The sequence below is a fragment of the Zootoca vivipara genome, chromosome 9 (genome assembly GCF_965207765.1).
Source record: "Zootoca vivipara chromosome 9, rZooViv2.hap1.1, whole genome shotgun sequence".
Lineage (NCBI taxonomy): Eukaryota > Metazoa > Chordata > Lepidosauria > Squamata > Lacertidae > Zootoca > Zootoca vivipara.
In genome coordinates, this window is record NC_142592.1 from 31,779,625 (window position 1) to 31,797,913 (window position 18,289).

The 18,289-nt window shown below is 38.6% G+C and overlaps 1 protein-coding gene across 8 annotated transcripts in view; it reads right to left on the minus strand.

Annotated features, from left to right (window-relative positions):
- Nucleotides 1-18,289, minus strand: part of PPP1R12A (protein phosphatase 1 regulatory subunit 12A) — a 100,794-nt gene that overhangs the window by 25,940 nt on the left and 56,565 nt on the right. For 3 of the 8 annotated variants that reach the window (XM_035128543.3, XM_088677014.1, XM_035128544.3), the window contains exons 5-13: nt 18,033-18,177; nt 14,415-14,489; nt 12,679-12,767; nt 11,994-12,151; nt 9,475-9,593; nt 4,198-4,410; nt 3,078-3,295; nt 2,088-2,255; nt 1,502-1,675 (exon numbers count right to left, since the gene is read on the minus strand). In XM_035128543.3, the coding sequence (XP_034984434.1) occupies nt 1,502-1,675; nt 2,088-2,255; nt 3,078-3,295; nt 4,198-4,410; nt 9,475-9,593; nt 11,994-12,151; nt 12,679-12,767; nt 14,415-14,489; nt 18,033-18,177 (1,359 nt within the window). The remainder of the gene's footprint in view (nt 1-1,501; nt 1,676-2,087; nt 2,256-3,077; nt 3,296-4,197; nt 4,411-9,474; nt 9,594-11,993; nt 12,152-12,678; nt 12,768-14,414; nt 14,490-18,032; nt 18,178-18,289) is intronic. The other 5 variants (XM_088677013.1, XM_088677015.1, XM_060279679.2 and 2 more) reach the window with 5 other exon arrangements.

The following is an 18,289-nucleotide window of genomic DNA, read 5'->3' on the forward strand; positions in this document are numbered from 1 at the left end:
GCTCCTCTCAGGCTTTTTAACTACAGTATAGTATTGTTAAAATAAATTAAAAAAACACTTATAATAAAATTTAGTCATTACATACACCTTGCATTTAATCCTACATATATTATGCAACACTTTTAATGAATAAAGTTGCCTGGTTCACCAACTTTATTCCTATATTTCCAGACACGATCCTTCTTCAAAGCATACAATGTGCATTATGGCAATACTTAATTGTCTTCTACATTGATCTTTGAAAGAAACTAAGAATGCAGTCTCAGAACATTCAAGTTTATGTGCATTTATGCCAGAACAAACTAAGAACATTGCCACACCTTAAAAACATAATAGGTTACGGGCATGGGCTTTCAGAATTAACAACCTACATCTTCAGATGAATGAAACAGGAAGATAAGCTGGTTTGTGTATATATACTTTGAAAATGCCTAGGTTAAGTCTAAATTCTGGTGTTGCTTCTTCTCCCCACCAAAATACCTTCTTCTCTACCTCCCTAGAATATTTTGTGAGGTCAGTGGACAGGCAGGTTTGTTTGTTTGGCAAGATCAAATGGTCCCTAATATGAAACTTTGCAGTGCTTTGACCATTCCTCAAAATAGAATACTTGGCTCTCTGTATCGAAGGCCACTTCTTAAAGAGATATTGTGTGCTACTTTCTATATCTACAGTACCTGATAAATCTACTGGCATGTCTTTACAGATATTACAGCAGCCTTTTTATTTTTTTAAAAAAAGCTTTTTCTTATTTCTGAGAGGGGAAATGCACAGCAAGTTCAAACCATGGCATTTTCCTTAACACACAAAGTCACTTGGGAAGAAAGATGACAAAAAGGATTTGGGGCCCAAACGACACATTTCCACAGGAAAAACAAGAAAACATAAAAACAGCAACGTAGAAGAAAAGGTGCTCTCAAACACTGACATGTACAACTTGTTGCATTTATGTTTATCAAGGTTTAAATACATATGGTGTATCTATATTGACCAGAATCTTATATGTTTGGAAACAGTTCTTCCCATCTAAAAAGCTGATAAATTCTTCTCACAATTCATGAAACTGAAAAACTTTTCCCAGTTCTCTACAGATAAAGAACTGCTGTGAATGTGGAGACACTGAACATGCATACAACTCTCCACCTTATTTTTTTTTTAAAAAAAGTGTCATAGAACCATGGGAACTAGTGAACACAGAAGATCTAAAATGGCTTCCCATTTTTTATTTTATTCCTTGTTTTATTCTATATTTGATATTTTGTTGGAAGCCACCCAGAGTGGCTGGGGAAGCCCAGCCAGATGGGCGGGGTATAAATAATAAACTGATGATGACGATGGAAGCTGAGGATTGTCTACATGTTTCCCATCACATATATTACATGTGGGCAAAATATCAACCTATTTACAATTGTATTAATGTATCTTTTGTGAGTAGGCATTTGTTCACCTCACATTAATGAATCACAGCACAAGTGAAGCATCATTCTCAGAACTTTTTACACACCTGCGTCTCTCCCTGACCTCTGAAGTTGAGGACACAGTGCCAGAAGTAGTTGTAGTCAAGGCTGTGGTAGTCGCAGTATTTACAACTGATGGTGCAACAGGAACGGTCACTGCCGTAGGAACATTGTCTTTGTCTCTCTCAGTACTATCCTCAGCCCATAAACGATTTGAGGTACTATAGCATCATAGCAACAACACAAAAAGAGAAAAGGAAACAGCTAAACAATGAAAGCACTTTACTAAAACAGTGTGATACAAAGGGATGGATTTTTTCTTTTTTTAAAAAAACATACAAATTTGAGACTGGTTTTGCTACGGAAGTATCTACATAGCTCCTGGGGAGCTTTACTAAAAGTAAAGCTTTGACTATATTTTCACCCCATTCCTATATATAATTTTTTACCCGTTCACAGACATGCATAGCTATTGCTTTATAATGCAAGCTTCATTTTGAGCCAGATTGCATACTGACCACAGGTAACAGCAAAAATGAAAAAAATCCAGAGCCCAGTACCTTCTACACAAAAATGCATGCACATACATAAAGCACACAGTGGACATAACACAAACGACATTGATGGTCCCACCTGCTTTGTATGCCTGCTGTTGCTGAACCCGTTGTAACCTTTGTAGCAGTGCTTGTGCTGGAAAGCAGGCTTTTCTGAAGACCAGCGGGGGAGGTAACTGTTGATACTGACGTAATACTTGGAATACTAGAACTAATCAAGTCATCTTGTCTTCTACCAAAGGAACTACTGGAAAAGTAATTGAATTTACAAAAATAAGCATTGTGTATTTATTAAGTTGTAAATCACCACCCATTCTTCTACCAGTTTGATGAGCCCTCGATTTCCATCTACTGAATAGCTCCAGATATTTGTAAAAAAGATAAGCATAATTACAAAAACTCTAATTTCCCTACAAAGACTACAAAGATTGTAAACCCAATTTTAACATCATACCAATAAATCTGCTTGCAATCTTATAGCACACTTAATAACACTGTGTTGTTGCTATTACAGGCCATCACTTACATACAGAAAATCATTGCGGATTAAAAGTATCATCAACTAAAATATATGAGCCAAACTGTGTCTTAGACATCACTTACACCGAGCATGACCATCACTGAAGGGCAAGGATACTGCTGCAGTTGCCTCATGAACAGTTTAGCATTAAGAGGCAACAAGGAAGCTGTTATAAGAACTGAAAGTGCAGCTTTTCTGGAAGCAAATAACTGAAGAAGCTGTGACTAGCAGTCTTTATTCATTTGGGATTGGAAAGCACCAGAACCATCTTTTGCCAAACACTGATTTCCTCATTCAGCTGATGGCTTTGTAGTGTTTATCCAATGAAGGTATAATAATAAAACAGCTCTTACCAGTTTCAGGTAAATAACTAATGTATAATACACAAAACTACACCTAACCTTCTTTTAAGGACATGGATATTGCTGTCCTTTATAGTACTATTTGAAATGCAGACAGTATAAAATTTATTATCTACCACCATGCAGTTCTTTAAAAACACCTGGAATTCCTTATACTTTTAACATCTACAAAACATACACTATTTACCTTCTTTGATAGGTTGTGTTTAGTGGTGAAGATCCTTCATTTGAGATATTTTTCTTTGCATCTTCTTCCCATTTTCTTCTTGTGTAAGAACCACTACCACGTATTAAACTGGCTGACGTATCCCTGTTTTCTTTCTCTTCAATGTCAGATGTACTGGCCAGTCGTCTTGGAATTGTAGGAGCAACATATGCAAGCCTAGTTCCTTTTGTATCTTTATCCTGCAAGAGACATTTTTTTTACAAAGTTTACAAGTTTGACTTAGATTACGATTTTTGAAAGGTTAACTGCATGTGTAGCAAACATGACCCCAATTTTAATTACATACATACATACATATATATATGTATATACACAACTTGCTCCCATCAGTTTATGGGCCAAATAGTGAAATAATGTTAAAACAGGCACACTGTTTCTGGAGTTTCTAGTTCATGTGTAAAAATAAGCATCTATCAATAAAAATTCTAAAAGGAGGCTGCCCCTTATGCTTTGCATATTTTACTGTAAACAATGTCAAATAGAAACTGGCATTTGAGGAAACAAATAATTAGTTGTCAAACCTGAACTAAATTACAGAGCCTAACAGACATGACTGGTAATTGTACAGAATTATGCTTCCTACACAAGTTGTCTGGAAAGTCTGGCATTCCCATCACTGAACTACACTGAAAGTGATCTACTACAAAGAAAGAAAGTAGTTAAACCTTGTACACAGAGCAACTACACATTAGGAAGCATCTCCTATTTGAAGGATGGAAAAAATGCCACACCATTCTTGAAAGCACATCCTTTCCCCTGGAAACTTTGCCCAAGGAACTAGATGAAAAATGCAGAAAGACATACAAAGATCACTGAACCCGTCTTTGATGAACGGAAATCTTTCATGGTACACCACATACCAACTACTAGTGCCTCTTAAGACTTCACCAGAAACTAGGCACATAAGTTCATGATTTGTCTTCACAGCTTTAAGGAGTAGAAACTTTATTCCATGATATGTGGAAGTCAGAATTTGGTAAGGAATTCATCATCTTCAGACACTGGTCTTTCTTTTTTAAAAAATAAAAAAACCATCACCATCCATAATTTAATTATGTCGTGTGTTCTGGAAAAATGTTACCTTGTCTTTGTTGTCTAATGAAGAGGACAATCTAGGGCTTGAAGCTGATCGCATAACTCCTGTCGAATCCTTTTCTTTCTGAGTTTCTTTGCTAGCTGTAATCTCTGCCAGTGCCCCATAACTGCCAGTCTTTCGAAGACCTAGTCTCCATGAAGCAGGAGACTCATCTTTCCTCTCTTCTTCTTTGGGAGAAACCTTAGTTGAAGTTGGGAACTGTAAAACACAGGGTTGCTTTTCTGTAAGTCTTGTTCTTCCAAGTGTCCTCTGTGCAGTCAAACATTTGGAAGTGTACATACACAGGCCACAAAATGAGTAATTCCACAACTTTGACAGGAATGGAGTATGTCTGTGCCCTTCTCGCTGACATATTTGCCCTTGTGAGCATGAACCACGGGGCTAATGTATTTCTCCTCAGTTCACATGAGATCACCACTGGTGGCAAACCAATAATTTTTAAGACAAGTTGAGTTTCTATGCTAGAGAAGGAGGGTAGGATGTGCAACTGCACAGAGCACACTTGGAGAACAGGGATTACAGGCAAGCAACCCTGTTATCTCCTTCGTGATCTTTGTGAAGTCCCACATTTGACAAGCAAGTAAGCAACATTGTCTAGTACACATTTATCCACCATGGACTCTAGATTCAGGGAAAGCAGTAGTGGACTTGGCATTGCTTCACTCCCTTCTTATTGAATTCCAACACTGCCCCAGATGCAAAGTCGCTTTTGGTGTGTTTAGGTATTGGGGAAGAATGCTAGCCATTCATCCAACAGCTCTCTTTTTACTTAGCTTTATACTCTTAACACAATGGTTGTCCATTGTAAAACATGGTTCAGAGCAACATGAACTTTGATTTTGCACAGCTGCTACAGAAATCCACCCTGAACCTTGCTGCTTACCACTGTGTTCTGTTCAGCAATCACTAATATTCCTTTGGAGAAATGTACTCTGACCCAAAACCTAAGTTCCAGTAAGCCTCCTTCATGAATCCTTGATTAAATCTGCTAGTGCCCGGGTTGTGGGTGGCCTTCCTCAAAATAGAGGCAAGGGGAAGGAATTATCTTTACTACAAGGTATAAAGGTAAAGGTAAAGGGACCCCTGACCATTGAGTCCAGTCGTGACCGACTCTGGGGTTGCGCGCTCATCTCGCATTATTGGCCGAGGGAGCCAGCGTATAACTTCCAGGTCATGTGGCCAGCATGACAAAGCTGCTTCTGGCAAACCAGAGCAGCACACGGAAACGCAGTTTACCTTCCCGCTGTAGCAGTTCCTATTTATCTACTTGCACTTTGACGTGCTTTCAAACTGCTAGGTTGGCAGGAGCTGGGACCAAGCAACGGGAGCTCACCCCGTCACAGGGATTCGAACCGCCGACCTTCTGATCAGCAGGCCCTAGGCTCAGTGATTTAACCACAGCGCCACCTGGGTCCCTACAAGGTATACACTTCTTAAAACCTGCCCTATCACCAAAAGTCATCTAATTTAAACTGTTAAATAAGATAGCAGGGGAAAGGGGGTACTGGGAGAAAGATAAATAGAACCTGCCAAGTCATCCAAGATAACACAATGCAGAGCTTGCTAGCTGCAATATTTTGTGGCAGTTAAAGACATTCACCCAACCTTGGATCATGTAGATGAGGGCAAACATGGCTGCCAAGGTAATAGGTACAAGCAAATGACTTCTGTCAAAGCCTAAGAATTTCTACATGGTGGTCTATGTTTGCTCACAGCAGAAAGTGGGACTATACAGAGATCACAGAAGAAAGACACATTCTCAACCTCAGTATTTTTAATTCCAGAATTCCATGCTTCATGGTATATTTCAAAATAAAACTCCCTATGGATGTATACTGTATGTATGTGGAAAAGGAAGCAAGACCTCACACAATTTCCTGAGCAAGTTAATAAATTCCAAACACTTGGTAAATCAACTTTTCAAAGGTTAGCTTTGTAAACATTACACTATAAACTACTAATTAACAATAAGATGCAAAAGAGACACACCATTTAAAATCATGCAGCTACAGTGCCAATATTTGAATTAACACTTGTTATTTTGCAACCTGGAGGGGGAAACCACACACAGAGCCCTCACCAGAGACTTTTCACCTTTACTGGGAACAAGAATAATGCCAGTTTTACGTAAGCCCTGCCTCCATGATGCAGGATCTACAGAGTCCACCACAGGCATGATAGCAGGAAGAAAGTCATACTAAAGCCAATTGGGACAAGACATATAAAAGAGATATAAAGATTGAACGAAAAAATATGTTGGCTTTTAATTTAAAGGTCTACATGTTTTAATGCCTACTTTTTATGGAACTGCAGTAAAAGCAGTCAGCTTTTTTCAGCACATATTCACAGAATTATAGCCATGCAGTGGTAACTCGGGTTACAGATACTTAAGGTTACAAACTCCACTAACTCAGAAATAATACCTCGGGTTAAGAACTTTGCTTCAGGATGAGAACAGAAATTGCGTGGTGGCGGAAGCGGGAGGCCCTATTAGCTAAAGTGGTACCTCAGGTTAAGAACAGTTTCAGGTTAAGAACGGACCTCCAGAACAAATTAAGTTCTTAACCCGAGATACCACTGTATATGAGCAGAAGTGTACAAAAGTCAGAAGAGGTCCTATCTTTGAACAGGGAAACAGGAAATTCAAGAGGGAAATAGCTCTAGCCCTGTTTATTTTTTCTCTTGTGAAAGAAAGCAGCATGGAGATTGGAAAGGAAGAGCTGGGTAAAAGGATATGCACTGGAATGGAGAAGCAGAAGGAAAATGAAGAAAGGAAATAGATTGAAAGATAGGCAGTATGTTTCTTTTGCACCCATACTTTAGGCACCAGAACTCTATCTATGGTTGTAATTTAAAAAAACAACATGAAAATTAGTACTTGTGCTTGAATGGGCGGGCACACCTCTGTTCCATGACTACGTACTTTCGTTGTTACTCCTTTACATGGTTACTTTAAGATAGGGTGAGAGCAGAATCAGCTGTGCAGTGCATGAGTAACCTCACAACTGTGTATACATTTTGTTACAGGCTTTCATTCTCAAAAAATCTCAGCCAGACACAGATTAGGGGACCGAGGAGAGGGAAACTGTAGTATGAGGAGAAGGTTGAAAGACCCATTTTATAAGTGGGCTTTCCCTCAGACAGGACTGGCTACAATTCCATAGTTGAAATAAAAACCTATTTTTTCACATTTAAAATGAAAATACAGGAAAATCTATCAAATTAGGTTTATGAGCATCTTGGCTTCTGTCAGAATACTACTCGTTATATTGAATTGTGCTAGCATTCTTCTAATCATGTATATGGTGGTGATTCATTCTTCCCCACTTTAACCTCCTCAAGAGAGTTGGTATTTCAGATCAACTTGTAACTGCCTGTTACAGCCTCACAAGTCACTCATGCTATGCCTCCTCTTCCCCACCAGCTCTACACGGCTGTCACTGTTTCAGAATTGGTATTTCACAACAATATTGCAAACAGTTGTTACAGCACCAACACTCATCCATATCATGACACCTCATCCCACCAGCTCCACGCTGCTGCTGCCACCACCTTCTCACACAATCAATGTGGGATTCTCCTAGATATTTGTCCAATCAAGAAAAAACAGCAGGGAAAGAAACATACAGCCTCCTCTGTGTTATAAAGGTGGCTGCATGTGCAAAGCTGCAGTCTTTCTTTAATGAAAGCAACAGGGTGAGTAGTAAATTACAAGGCTCTTTTTGGAAGATATACCTTCAGGGGTTTTTGATATTGCTATTTTATCATCTATGCACACTTTTATCTATTGTGTGAATTTGTTCCTTGAAACACTGCCTTATTCCTTACATACCTGGCAGGTATGGGTCTCCTGCAAGACCAAATATCTCAGAAACCCACTCAACAGTAACTCAGAGCAGGGTTTTAAGTGTGGCTGTCCTTGTTCTGTGGAACAGCATTCTTGTCGAGATACGACAGGCGCTCACTATCTGTACTTTCTGGAAACAATCAGATGTTTTTGTTCCAACAAGCCTTCTCAGCTGGATGAACAGGTCTCTGCCACGGGTATCTATTTGGCGTTCTCCCCCCCCCCTTTTAATTCCTTTTTGATACTGTTTAAAATTGTTTTAGCTGCTTTATATTGTATTCTCTACAGCACCTTAAGACATATATGGAAGGTGAATAATAAATTAATAAGAATGAATTTTAAAAATGACGTCTCAAATTCTTATTTGCAATTTACCCGAAAATATCAATTTGAGGCTTTGGGGGGCATTAACTCGTATCTAGTAATTGATCTGAAGGTGCATCTTAGGAGGAAAGCATTGCAGGTCATAAAAAGAGAACTCAAAATTACAGGTGTGTTAAAAAAAATACTCGGGCAACAAGTATTAAAACTAGATCTTTCTCTTGGGATAACACAACAAAAACAGGTATTTACTGACTGTTCCTCAAATGAAGCAAACTAAGAATTTTTGCAGAATTGACATCATCTCTATGTGTTCTAATACAGAAAGCTAACAAAGTAATTAAAAGTGACCAACTATGTTTATTCTACATGAAGTTTGCCCTCTACATTTTAAACAACCTTCCTGACTAAGCTAAAAGGATGAAAACCATATTCATTTGAACACACACCAACTTCATGAATGGCTATATGTAGACTACAGTAAACTAAGGCAGTAAGGCCCCAATCTCAAGTGAAAAGAGGTGTACAAGGGGGAAAAGATGTTTTAGTAAGCCCAATGCATTTTTTAAAAAAACCACCTCTTCCTCAGGGAACTCTTGAACATCAAATCTGAGCCTGGTATCTGCAGGTACAACTTGCTCCCGTTTTGAATGAACATGCCATGGATTGTATCCAATAGGCCCCCTCTTTGATTGGAGGCTTCCACACAAAGAGAATGAAGCAATTTTGTTGATTCCCATCACCTTCTATGCTGTTCCTACCCAACCATCTGAAGCCAATTTGGGAAAAAGATGGAGGGGGAATTGGAAGTGGCAAAAATGGCCTCCTCTCCCATCCGCTGAGGAAAGCTTCCGCTGGTCAAAACACCATTGGATACAAACCTATAATCTTATTTGGCATAATATCTGAAACCTTGAGAGCCAGCGTCAGTCAGTGTAGGCAATAGTGAGCTAGTTGGGTCAATGATCTGACTCGATGTAAGGCAGCTTCCTATGCAACAGTTGATCAATCAAGGCATTTTAATAGTGCGAAGAGTTCATGATATCATGTGTACACTTTTCTCTTAACTAAACAACTGAAACAAACTGTTTTACCTTCTTCATGGGGGATGTAGGTGTCACTTGACCAGTAGTAACTGATGGTGTTGTCACAGCTATAGGAGCAGCTTGCACATTGGTGGTATTTGAATTATTTGTTGTAGGTTTGTTCTTGTCTGTAAATAAATCATTTAGAGGATAAAGTAATTCACAATCCATTTAAAGATAATACTTTTTACATTACAGAGGCACAATAAAGTTTACAGGCACCGGAGTGGGGTGGGGTGGGGTAGACAGGTATGTTCTTTTTCTTTCAGGTGTTCCCATTGGTTATTTTGCTGCTTGGTGAGTCTGAAAAACTGAAGGGAGCGTGGCTGTCTCTCACAATTGTTTGCTCCTGCCAGCAATCATGTGACGAGGAACAGCCCACACCACTGGCCCTGGTATCACACAAAGTAAATAAGGGGTTTGGTCCACTATGGAATAAGTGTCCCAGTCATAGCTGCAAGTCTCCTGTTTTTCGTTGGAAACCCCTGGATTTTAATCCGTTTCCTGCTGTTCTCCCAAATGGAAAAAAATCCCGGATTTCCTACCTGCCAGAGGCTGCATTTTGGGTGCTGGTGCCGCCCGATTTCCGGTGCCCAGACATGGGTAGCACGGCACCGGAAGTCGCTTCTACGTATGTCCGGTATGTGTAGAAGCGACTTCCGGTGCCGCTCTGCCCATGCCTGGGCATAGAAGAGCACTGAGAAGCATGGACTTGAAACAAAAAAAAAACCAGCTATATTATTTTTTAAAATGTTTCTAGTCATTATGGCTACAGACAAAATTGTAATGCTATGATAACATTAGAGAATAATAAAATCACAAGAAATATGCAAGAACTGAGAACCATGATTGCCCATCATCTCTGAACCTGGATTCAATTTCATTAGCACCACTTAAGGCAGTACTCTCTCTCTCTCTCTCTCTATATATATATATATATACTATATATACTGCAATAAATTAAGGGGACAATACCGTCTGACACCTTGTGCACATCCTCACAAGCCTAACATTGCATGCAGTAGAAGCAGGACTACCAGGGCAGGTGAATGTTGACCATTTAGGAGCCTTCCCCCTTCTGTTTTATTAAAAATATTTTCACCACATCTTTCCATTAAAAAGCAATACACACTTGGCACATGGAAGGGAATGGATGTGGAGAGGGGCTGGAACTTCCCCAGTGTCTGTTTAAAAATACAGAGCTGTGTTTAAATAACTGTACTTTAATAACACAGTTTCCCAAGAAATACAGTGATGTGTTTGCTTTTTAGTATTTCTCCACTTGAACAAGGGAAATTTAAGTCCTTTTAACATTCCAATGTTTATTTCTCAAATCACTCAAAGCTCCTTTCATTTAAATATTAAATTTAAATTCACACTACACAAAATATACACCAGAGCAGGCTCTAATCCACCTAGAATATTCCAGGTTCCAAAGAATTTTATTGTGAATCCACCTTTAAATGAGTAAGAGGGAAAGGGGAAGGTACGAATTTGGAACACAGAGTTTCAGCTCCAGGGAAAAGCCTAAGTTCTCTAGCATGCCAAATAAAGTATGATGAAAGCCTTGTTGATATTTAAAAACCTCTAAGTTTACATAAATTAATTCTTGTGTCACAGTCATATTTTCCTGGCACAAGACTGCATAGTAGCAACAAAGAAAACACAGTAATGAGAGTCATATAACTCAAGAAATGCTGACATGATGAGTCTGAAACTTTTAAGCTGTTAGTGGAAGACATGCAGATACTATATATTAAATTGTGCTCCTCCAGCTTATAGCTGCTATTTAAGTGAGATAAATAGATCCCTTTTGATTCATTATTTTAAACTTAACCTTAAAATGTGTTAAAAACCATGAGGAAAAGGTAAGGAACAGGGCGTTTCTAGATATCTGCATGGCTGAAATTGCATTGTCATAGTGCTAGTTAGCTCTCTGATGCAGAATCTGACAGTTTTTCACAGCTAATTAGCACATTCTTGACATCTTCCAGATATAGATTTATTATATATGAATTCAAATAGATGCACCATGTGTGAGTTTGCTCTGTACAGTTTCTAGTTACTGTATTACCACATTCAGGTTTCTGGACAATCAAGTGACATAAATATAGTTAATTTTGTTTAAAATGACATATCTCATGGTTTGCACATCAATGAATTTTATACTTGTCCCTTAATGACCTCCAAACTTGAGGAAGTACAGTCATACCTCTGGTTGTGTCTGCTTCAGCTTGTGTATTTTCAGGTTAAGTACACGGCGGACCTGGAAGTGTTTACTTCTGCATTCTGCGCGCTTCACGCATGCACAGAAGCGTTCTGTGCGCTTCGCGCGTGTGCAGAAGCACTCTATCTGCACTTCGCACATACTCAAAAGCGCCGCTCTGAATACATACTTTTCGGGGTGAGAACGGCACCCTGCAATGGATCAGGTACATATCCAGAGGTACCACTGTAATCCAATGGTGAATTAAACTAAACTGAATGTAAAAGCAATTGTAAAGTAAAATTGTTGTTCTATGTAATACCTGTTTCTGCTTCAGATTCGGAGTCTTCTTCCTCATCTTCCTCACTAGAGCAACTGGACTCATCTTTCTTTCCTTCTTCCTCTTCATCAGCTTTTTCTTGCTCTAGAGACTCAATGTTTGATGCATTCTTATCTTGCTCAATGATCAAAGTCTCTTTACTGGAACAACATTGTTTTGAAGCATGAAATATTTATTGAATTATTGGCTTCAGAAAAAAAGAAAAGATACCAGGGTGGGCTGTGACAGGAGCACAGATATGGGCTCAGTGTTATTATGACAACTCCACTCCTTCCTATGTTTATTTAGTAAAGGTCACTTGCCTCTTACATGAGGGTTCATGTGTATGTGCAAAAATGAATAAAGACAAGAATCCCCATGACACACACCCTGGTAAGCACTTGTCCAGCTTTGGGAAGGAGGCAGGAGGGCTCTAGGACCCTGCTAGAGCCCTTGCACTGCCTTCCCAAAGCCAAGTAAGCCTGTGATCACAGTTTTGGACGGTGGGTGGGTGGGGTGATGAATCAATGAAGGGAGGGTTTCCTCTGCTCTATTTATTTCCCCACCCACCTACGCAAAGCTTTGATCAGTAAAATCAGTGTAAGATCATTTACCTATACCTTCCAAGTAAACATGTAAACGTCTTCAACATCCCCCCTACACAGTTTATTTTAACTAATCTACTTACTTTTTAAATGGTTTTTGAGATTGATTATTGTCCATGTTTGCTGTAGATTCAATAAGGGGTGATTTCTTCTCCTTTTTTTCACTATGAAGCTTTAAGAGATATGAAAAGATTCAATTAGACTTCTACAAGTGCAGATGCAAACACAAAAACATTTCAAGTCACCTGAAGTAGTATAACATTTAAAAAGCATTTACAAGATTAAGATATCAGGACAGATGTTAAGTGACAAATATTAAAATAAAAAAATTCCTTCAGTAGCACCTTAAAGACCAACTAAGTTTTTATTTTGGTATGAGCTTTCGTGTGCATGCACACTTCTTCAGATACAGACAAATATTAAATAGCTATATAATAAACCCTTTTAACATTTCAACATTGCTAACACTTTTTTAAGGACAATTAATAATAACAGCTGTATTTGCACATCACACTAAACTATAGCTGCAATTAAGCTTTGTCTCCCCCCTCCACATAACACATGGCTGGGGAAGATGACTTTGGAAGCTGTTACTTTCAGTTTCTTTCCTGGCCATTTGCCATGTTTCCCGCACTCTGTACTCAGATTAATTCTAATTATTGTTAGTTTAAACAAGCCAGGCTAAGAAATGAAAATGGCTTTCTTGAAAATGACTGAAGTAAATGTTAAAACACAATTTGTTACAACAGATGACATAATTAAAAAATGGATAATTAAAGCCCAAAGTAGAAGCTGCCTAAATTCTCCTCTCAGTAACTTGGGGTGGTGGTGGTGGGAGAACTCTTTAAGCTATGACTCATGTGATATACAAATGTGGCCAATGTGTTTCAGTCTTTGAACATTTCTGAATTAAAGCATCAGAAGCAAAATCTGTAATATCAAAGTAACTACGTCACTTGATACAGTGTAAGGCTAGGTATACTGCACAAATTTCCTTTTCAGTAAGATTTCTCATTTACTGTGTTTTCTTCATCATCAAAAATTAAATTAGCACAAGGACACAGAAATTGACTGTGTCCAGGTTTACAAAGGAACATCCTCAGTTCATCCACACTTCTGATAAATATGGACTCAACCACTGAACATATGCCAACATTTTTTTTATAAAAAAATTACCACCACCAGGAAGTTCAGAGCTACTCATCTGCACTTCCATGAATGGGAGCACACGCAGGAGCAAAATTATGTCACAGTCACTGCTGCTTCCCATTTCAACTTTTAAGTCCCCAAGAGGGGAACAGTTATTGCTAGGCATGCAGAACCATCACTTAACCTTCTTATTCGGAGGGAATTTTATAGCTGTTCATTTTATTAACAGCTCATTAACAGCTCCAGTAGTGCTTCCCTTCTGATGTAAAGTACTGTAATTGTAGGATTTTGGTATGAGAATCCTCACGCTCGGAGTTCTGGTTACTACCTAACTCTCTGCATAGTGTGGGAGAGGGATAATGGGAAAGAACATCAGTGCACTATTCGTGTTTTAAAAAAAATACCAAGCACCTATTCCATAAAGTGAAACATACATAAAATAAAGATTATGGCCTTTGGCTAAAACAAGACACTTATGAACTGAACATAAAATAAAGAATAGGCTTAGTGGTAGAGCCCAATGCTTTGCATGCAGATAATCCCAAATTCAATCTTGGTATCTTCCATTAAATACCCTCAGCTTAAGACTCTGGTAGTCAGAGTAGACAATACCAGGCTAGAGAAACCAATGATCTGGTTAGTTTGTTCTCACAGTACTGAAGGAGCTCACCATATTTTGTTTCTTTTGAAGTTCTTCTAAATATCCTAAAATGTCTTCATCTGCTACATCAAATGCTGTCTGACCCTGAAGGAGAAATAAGCAACAAAATTAAATTATGGTACCATTAACTTGTCGTACAGGGAGGGAGTATGCCATAATGCTAAGCCCAACACAAAGAATGGGCATGAAGTGTGAGCTTTGGGGGCATGAAGGGAGAAGAGTTTAATGTGAAGACTGACTTATTATTTAGTTACAGGTAGGTAGCCGTGTTGGTCTGACGTAGTCGAAACAAAATTAAAAAATTCCTTCCAGCAGCACCATGTAGTGCAGGCATGTCAAACTTACGGCCCTCCAGATGTTTTGGCCTACAACTCCCATGATCCCTAGCTAGCAGGACCAGTGGTTGGGGAAGATGGGAATTGTAGTCCAAAACATCTGGAGGGCCGCAAGTTTGACATGCCTGATGTAGTGTATCTGAAGAAGTGTGCATGCACACAAAAGCTCATACCAATGACAAACTTAGTTGGTCTCTAAGGTGCTGCTGGAAGGAATTTTTTTATTTTGTTTTTATCATTTAGACAATCAATCTAAAGTAGACCATCGCACTACATAGTGATTCCCTTCTACAGTTACTAAATAATGGGAATCATAGGGACTGTTTCAATCAAAGGGCCACAAATACAATCAGTTTCAAGGTGATCATTCTATCAGCATGTGTCAGAATTGTTCCTTTTGTGGTTGTCCTGCAAATGATTGTGAATTGGACAATAGTTTCCAAGTCACAGGAAGTAACAGTTCCACATTAGTCCAGTATAAAGTGGACTGTCACTCCTGGTGATTTGGAAACTATAATTTCTATTTAAATTCCTGTAGACATTCAGGAAGTTAAAGAAGGGGAAATGATTTACTTAAAACACTTTGTTCACTGAGTTATAAAGAATTCTGCAAATGAGTAAAGGAATAAGCCAAACATGTTAAGAGTTTTCTTGGCTAAATGCACAATTCATACTGGAGAGTCTTCAGAATGTCAACTTTTTATTTTTCTTTAGTAATATGCTATGATTTGAACTGCTCCATTTTCTATGTTTGGCATTTATATTTAATACTAGTCTCATTCAGCCCGTTAAGAAAACAGGCGCTAGAGGTGCGACGGGGCCGCGGCCTTCCCTCACTTCCTGCGCTCGGCCGCGGGGCGCGCCAGGAACACAATTAAACAAAGCGCTCTCCTGTCGTGTCCCGCGGCCGAGCGCAGAGAGGGAGGGAAGGCCGCGGCCCCGCCGCTCCTCCCACAGGCCAGGTAGGGTTGTCAGGAGGAGGCGGCGGTCAAGTCCCTGTGTCCGTGGGGCACATGCGCATTAGCGCGGACACAGGGACTCAAGGACTGGATGCAGAGACACAGGGACTTTATTATATAGGATTATGAGGAAGGGAAGATGCTGCTTAAACGATTCACTACACAGATGCATTAATGGCTAAGTTCTCAATCTTTTATTAGTATAGCTTTCGGCTGTCATGTCTATAGTCAGCTACTGCTTGTTTCTCTTATGTGTGAGAGCCTTAAGAGAAAAGGTTACAGTGAGTAATTCTGAATTTAGATATACCTTTGAGACAGAGATCTTAAATAGAAAGTCCTACATTGGAAATAATCCTCACTGAGATAACTAGAGTGGAATACACTTTCTTTGCCTATCCCATATTTATTTAACCTTCTTGGGAAGAAAGTAATTCTTCTCATTTCCCCTTTATACATCACATTATACTCTAGTACAGTAAAACTTATTAGGAAGTCTGCCAAATTTGCACACAACTTTCTTATACCACATCTCTAGCAATGTTCTGTTGTAGCTTGTCACTCATCTTGCAACTCAATGCCTTACTTCATGCATACTGCTTATGGTTGAGTGGTTTTATCCAATGGTGGCACTGCCTCTGCAGAAAGACTTCCAGATACACAAGGACAAGACAAGCGATTTTTGCCAATTCCTCAGCTGATTCCCCCAAAAGCTGTTCTTGAAGATTTGCAACCCTTTTATAATAGAAGGGACATGCCAAGGATTGCAATAGCTAGGGGAATTGGTAAAATATTGGTGTCCCGAGGGGTGAGGGCAGTTTTATGATATAGCTCACAAATCGTGAGTTCAAAGGAAAATAATTAGAGTTGCAACTATTTAGCAAACCTTAGTAGCTTCTTTGAGTCTCAGCCTTTAGAGGTGTAAAACACTTCCATTAACAAAATCTACTAGTTGAATAATGTCGACTGCTCATAGACAGATAAATCTCCTCAAAACTTAAATGCCACCCTATCACTCCACTGAATATGACAGCACTGTGATAAGAGTGTCTAAGCTTATTGCAAACTTTGTAATCAAGTGTAATGCTTTTCAAAATAAATCTTCATAAAAAGTTTAAGATACAGCTCTTCTCTGTAAATTTGGCTGGAGTAGCAGTTCAGAAATACTTCTTTCCAAATAGGCCCATAGGGTGGGAAAACAAGATATGAGATTTGGCAAGGGGCTGGGGAAGCTTCAACAAAAGGGAGAAGAAACCAGATGGTGTTTATAAGAATGAAAACAAGACATGCCACCAGAATTTATTCAAAAATCTAGCTCCACTTGAAACCTTCAGCCAACAGATCTTTTACTTTAGCCATTCAGTCCTTATATTCTTCCCTGCGCAATCTCCTAACATTTGTTTTAACACATTTTAACATAAAATCATTGGGGAAAGATGTGTACTTTTGTATTTTAAAATGTGTACTCAAGATACAAAAAGGACTTTCTGGAATTATGCAGTTGTTTCCTGAACAGTATGCTCCTCTTAATGAAGTAAAAATGTGTGTGTTTAGTAACTGTACTTAAATGAACTGATTTCTTGCATTTTATTAAGGATTAAAAATTGGTTGCATTCACCCAGGCCTGCCCCTCCAAGCAGAATATATCAGATCAGGATTTTTATTTATAAGCTAACTTAGATATGGAAATCATCCAGCCATGATAAAGAATGACTTCAGCCATACTGTATTCTCACACCGATACACAATACAGTCAGCAATTATGTAAGGACATTAACAGCTGCATCACACAAAGCCCTATACAGTTTGGGTCACAAGTGTGTCTCCCAATGTCTCCCATCCTCAGCTTTAAGATCTGTGGAGGGGTGACTGAGAACTGTTTTTTTACATCATGGGTTTAACAGTAAATGCAATGATTCTAATACCTAATAATTCAAATTGTGTACGAACTGCTTTATAATTGTAGCTAAACCATGATTTAAACAAGTACTTCAAACAATAGCAAACTAATAAAGTGGCTTATTTCATAATTCTTTATAAAGTATTTTTAAATGATCACATGGCAGCTCAGATGCACATCTGAACTGCCAATGGTCACATTAAGGTAATCCCTTGGTGAAATTCAAATATATTTTATATGACAACTAAAAATAGTTCAAATTTCAAAGCAGCATTTTATTTTTAGACCGCTAGGATCATTACAAATTAGTTTCACTTGTTTCTAAGATGTACAGCAAAGTGTCTAAGTAGCAATAGCTAATATATAATAAATAACCTAATTTTAATCAATAGATCAATAACAACACATTTTGACAAAGATTATGCAAAAGTCCTACCACTTTGTTGACAGTCTCCATATCACACAAGTTTTCCACTAATATTCGACATGCTTCTTCTTTACCCCAATGAGCAGCCGCATGAAGTGGTGTCCAGCCATCATAATCTTTAATATTTACATCATAGCCAGCCTGTATTAAAAGTCTAAATAAATTTGATAAATCAAATTAAAAACAGCAAAACAACTGAAATAAAGTGCTATAACATTTAAAAAACTGAAGAATTTGCTGGCATTTTCAGAGCACTGAACCATGTG